General features: G+C 42.2%; 1 protein-coding gene across 1 annotated transcript in view; it reads left to right on the forward strand.

The window, feature by feature from the left end:
- Positions 1-2339: 2339 nt before the first annotated feature.
- LOC103798856 (receptor tyrosine-protein kinase erbB-4-like) overlaps positions 2340-5166 on the forward strand; it is a gene marked incomplete at its 5' end in the record, with an annotated part of 29398 nt that continues 26571 nt past the window's right edge. The window contains one exon of the mRNA XM_009071137.1: positions 2340-2495. Coding sequence (XP_009069385.1) covers positions 2340-2495 — 156 coding nt within the window. The remainder of the gene's footprint in view (positions 2496-5166) is intronic.

Genomic DNA, 5166 nt, shown 5'->3' on the forward strand with positions numbered 1-5166 from the left:
GACCATTTTTTGTCTGATTTTCCTCTTTTACACAGTGTCATTGCTATTGACTGTTATCTTTCTCTGGTTGAAGGTCTTCAAATGGTAATTCTTGTGCTAAGTCACGGTGCCTCCAGTTTCCTAGTGTGTTTATTGTGTGACTCACAGCTCTTTGACCCATGAGATTCATTTGTCCTTTTTATATGGGTTTTAATTTGATGTCAAAACCCATTATGCTTTCAAATACTTACAGTTCTGATAGTCAGAAGCCAAAAGTATTGATTTGCAATTGGCAGGAGGGTGTGTTTGCTTCAACTAGCAGTGCTTGTAAAGAATAGTTTCAGTTGCTTTATGCTAAGGAGTCCCCATGACCCCTTTTAAACCACCTTCATGTTGACTGCATGAAATAGTGTTTAGGCCAAACATTCTCCCACATATTTTCAAAGCTTTTACTGGTGTTTGCACTGATTTTTTTTCCCCTAAAACCCACAGCAGTATAGGGCTTCATTTGATGCTTTTTGCAAAGACTTTAAAAAGACTTCTAAATCCACTTCCATAAAATTGGAAGAGACCTTAAAGATAATCTAGTTCCAACCCCCTGCCATGGGTATGGAATCTTCCACTAGCCCAGGTTGCTCAGAGCTCCATCCAACCTGACCCTGAACACTTCCAGGGATGGGACATCCACAGCTACTCTAGGCAACCTGTTTCAGTGCCTCACCACCCTCATAGTAAAGAATTTCTTCCTAATGCCTAATCTTCTTAATCTAAACCTACCTTCTTTCAGTTTAAATTCATTATGTCTTGTCCTGTCAGTAAACATCCTTGTACAAAGCTCCTCTCCAGCTCTCTTTTAGCCCCTTCAGATACTAGGAGGTGCCATAAGGCCATCCCAGAGCCTTCTCGTCTCCAGGCTGAACCTACCTCTCTTAGCCTTCCCCCATAGGAGAGAGGTGCTCCATCCCTCTAATTGTCTTGGTGGCCTCCTCTGGATGTGCTCCAACAGGTCACTGTCCTTCTTGTGCTGGGGACCCCAGAGCTGGGTGCAGCACTCCAGGTGAGGTCTCACTAGAGTGGAGCTGGGAGGCAGAATCACCTCCCTCAACCTACTGGCCACTTTGTGTCTCAAACAGGCTTCCTTCTGGCCCAGTGTCCATGGGTGGTAACTTACCCATACACATTGTCCTGGTGTGTATGTGGATAGGTACATTTGAGCTTCTTAGGCTGTGAAGGGGAATAAAATCTGGCTCATGGCACTGAGTAATCTGGTTACTTAATCACTACATGTGACTCTGTGAATTATCATCTGTATTATGGGATAATATGATCTCTTTGGTATTCAGCACTGACTTTTCCAAGATTACCATACATATTATTATACAGAGCTAATATATTAAGAGATACCTTAAGGGTAATTATCAAGTGTGTAATTTCATCTGTACGTTCTTGTAATGATGGTTAATGCCATAAATGCCTTTTAATGAAATTATAGGCTTGTAACCCTGCCCAACTATCCTTTGTGTGTCATATAATTAGTAAGACCAAGCTTTGGTGTTGATCTCAGTGTCACAAAGCATCGTGTAAACTTCCATACTGATAGTATAGATGGTTAGTCTCCCATCAGAATAAGGTTGAGGCCAGGCAGCTCGAGTATATGTTACCTTATCTTTAAATGCAGCTGGATGGGCTTGTTAACAAAAGTACTTCTAACAGAATATATATGCTCATAAAAAAAAGTGGCCCTTGATCTAGTGTCTTATTATTGTACTACATCCAATATTTTAAGGGAGTGAAAAGGCAAGGGAGTTTCAGCACTTGGAATAAAGAATTGTTTTCCTTCTGATCCACTGAGGGTAGTGAAAATTTGTGTCCAAATGAAAACCATTTGGAGATGGACAAGAAGCTTCATCTTGTATTGAAGACACTTGCCTGGAATAAAACAGAGCTGGGATTGTTTCCCAGTCTGGCCTAATTTCTGTGGGGCTTTGGCTAAATTGATTATTTTTATGGTCATCAGATTTCCTGTCTGAAAAATAAGGGCTGTAATATTTCTTTTCTTTGTCTCACATTTCCAGATTTTAAACTTGCTGAAGCAAAGGAGTTAGCTATGTGTTATTTTGTTGGGTTTTTTCCTTTTATGATTGAATCTTATAGAATCAGTCACACTGGAGAAATCAAAGGTCATCTAATCCCAGCTCCTGCTCAGAGCAAGGGCAGTGCTGAACTTCTGCCCTCTAGGCTATTTTCTTATTGTGAATGCTCCTAAAGGAACAAGACATTTCACATGTCACCAGTGAAGGGTGGTTCTGAAAAATCACCTAAGACTCATTAAGATTATTTTACTGTTCTTATTCCTTCAGGGAATGATGTACCTGGAAGAGAGGAGACTTGTCCACCGGGACTTGGCAGCCCGTAACGTCTTGGTGAAATCGCCAAACCATGTGAAAATCACTGACTTCGGCTTGGCCAGACTTTTGGAAGGAGATGAAAAGGAGTATAATGCTGATGGAGGGAAGGTGAGTACTGAACATGTCTGGAAGTGAATCTGTCACACTGTGACAAACCTCTCGAAGTTACTCTTTAGGGCAGTGTATCCCTATGGGACTATTATCTATGTAAGAAAATCTGACAGTGACTTAGCAAAGCCTTGTCTTCTAGAAGAACTGTGTTGTGACAGCACACATAAAAGCTGCTCATTTTTGGCTCAGTGAGCTTCTCCAGGTGCTGATATATAATTGTACGAACAGTTTTCACACTCAGAAATTAGGTTTTCTCCATATGCTCCATTTTCTGTCTTGTTTTGAAGACTTCTGAAGACAGTTCAATGAGTGATGGATGTTGTAGAGCACTTCTGCCCAGCCCCTGTCTCTGGTCAGTATGCACCTCAATAACTTGCAGTCCCATTTTCCCAGACATGTAATTTTCCAGAAAACAAAATGGAAGGCCACAGAACATGTTTGCATTTGTAGCATAAGAGAGTTTATCCCTTGTCACACTGGGAGAACCTGTGTATGCTATGTCTTGCATTCACCTCTCCAATGTCATGCTGAATTCCAGGCCACTAAAAGCTAGCTTGAGGATAATATTGAAACCAGACATTTTCCTCTGTTATTTTCCAGCCTATCACACCACATCCATATAGTGCCTCACCTCATTTCTACTGCCTTCAGATTAATGCATTGTAAAATTCAGAAGGCTGTAAGTACATACTGCTGCTGGCTGCTCCCTAAGCATCTTGAAATTCCACATTTCAACCTGTCACAGAATCCCAAGGGATTCTTCCTCTCCTGTCATTCCTTTTCCTGGATGTTGTTTGCTTTCTGTCTACCTACTATCTGTGTTTTTTTCTGTGCTCAGTTGTGCCCTTGTCTGGGACAAACAGCTGTTGCCAGTGTGCTGTTCTCCTGGATGGGCTGCTGCTTTGTTCATGTGGCTGCTGCCCTTGGCATCTGCTGCATGGATTACATCAGCAGTTCACTCAGTGAGGTGAAGAGCTTGAGAGGAATCACTGGTGCTTTCCCATTTCCCCAGTGAAGAGAGCTCCTGGCTGGGATAGTGGAATTTTGGCAGTTTTCCCTGATTCCTTCAGTTCCCTAATCCTCTTTACAGTAACCCCTCTGCCTCTTCTCTCCATCAGCCAGTGAATGACAGAAAATGATCCTTGCAAACCAGCTGTTCCCTGGCAGCTGTGTCTTGGACTTGTGAGGCCAGTCACAACTCTGAGAGCTCTGAAGCAGTATTTACATGTCAGATGTATAACTTCCCAGTTCCAGAGAAGCATCATATGAAATCCACAAGACATTGGCAGCTTCAAGTTGTACTGAGAGCATGCTAAGGGGGATTCAAACTGGACACTCAAGCAGTTGATGGGGTTGCCTACAAAGGTGGTGCAGTTTCCATCCTTGAAGGTTTTCAAGTCCAGGCTGGATAAAACCCTGAGTACCTTGGTCTGATCTTGTAGCTGAACCTGCTGTTAGCCTGAAGTGGTACTAGAGGCATCCTGAGGTCACTTTCAACCTGGGTTATCCCATGATTAACATGACAACTTTGCTCCTTCAGGACTCAGCCATATTTAATGGAGATGAAAGTGATACACTTCTGCAGAGTTTAGTGGAGGAGGATGAACTGTCTTTGCAAGAGCTAAACCAACCTTTATTACAGGGTACTATTTTTGCCATAACTCTATAGGTTATGTTCATTAGTCAACTTCATGGAAAGTATTTTCATAAGGGTTTGAATGAAGACACATCCTCTGCCTTTACACCCACCATCTGTTCAGGTTTTGTCTGCAGTTACTTAACTCGATGGTTTATTCCAGTACATCTTCTATAGTTCTAAATTACAGGTGCCCCATACAAGTACCTGCCAGGTAAAAATCTGTTAAATGCTTGTCCATTAGAAATTCATGGACTGCAAGGCTGTGCCTGACAGCCCAGCTCAGGAATCTCATTTTAGCATGAACTCAAGAGGGCAGACTCTTATGCCAAACCAAGGTTTGGTTTACCTGCACACCCTTCACCGTCAGAAGAGATGAGCTTCCCTGAGGATGATTCACTGCCAGAGGCTAACATGGGACTTTTGACTTAGTTTTGGGTGCAGCTTTCCTCACTGCAGTACTGATACAGAGAAGTGGGACAGCTAAATTTCTGATGAATATTAGAAGTTAGAAATTAAGCACTGTAAATTCTCCCCATTACCTGTTTACCCTGATTCTGATGATGGGAACTGTGAAGTTTTAGGGATGCTGCATTATTAACTGGCCTCATTAGAGAGCAGTTGACATAGCAGTGTCTGGTGTTGCAAACTGTTGAAGCAAAAGAACTTCTGCATTCTACCTTGTCTGCTGCACTTCAGATATAGGGGAATCAGATGCAATTTTTTTATTGGTCTCATCTTTACACAGGTTTGATGAAAATGTGAGTTGCTCCACTACATCTGAATCAGTAAAACTGGGGGTGGTGTGAGAAGTTCTGCAGGTAACTGGTTGATCTTTCTCACCTCCACATGTTTTATGAGGCAAAGACCCATTCTAGCGGGCAAGAACAGCCATTTCCTCTGCTGAGTAGTGCTGCTTTTTTTCAAGCTTGCAGTTGAAAAAGGAAACAGTGAGGAAGCTGATGCCTTCAGACAGGATCTGTCTGTATTGTTTTATTCATGTATTTCTAAGGTTCCATTCTTCTTGTCTTT

Source organism: Acanthisitta chloris, unplaced genomic scaffold (assembly GCF_000695815.1).
Source record: "Acanthisitta chloris isolate BGI_N310 unplaced genomic scaffold, ASM69581v1 scaffold35373, whole genome shotgun sequence".
NCBI classification, from domain to species: domain Eukaryota; kingdom Metazoa; phylum Chordata; class Aves; order Passeriformes; family Acanthisittidae; genus Acanthisitta; species Acanthisitta chloris.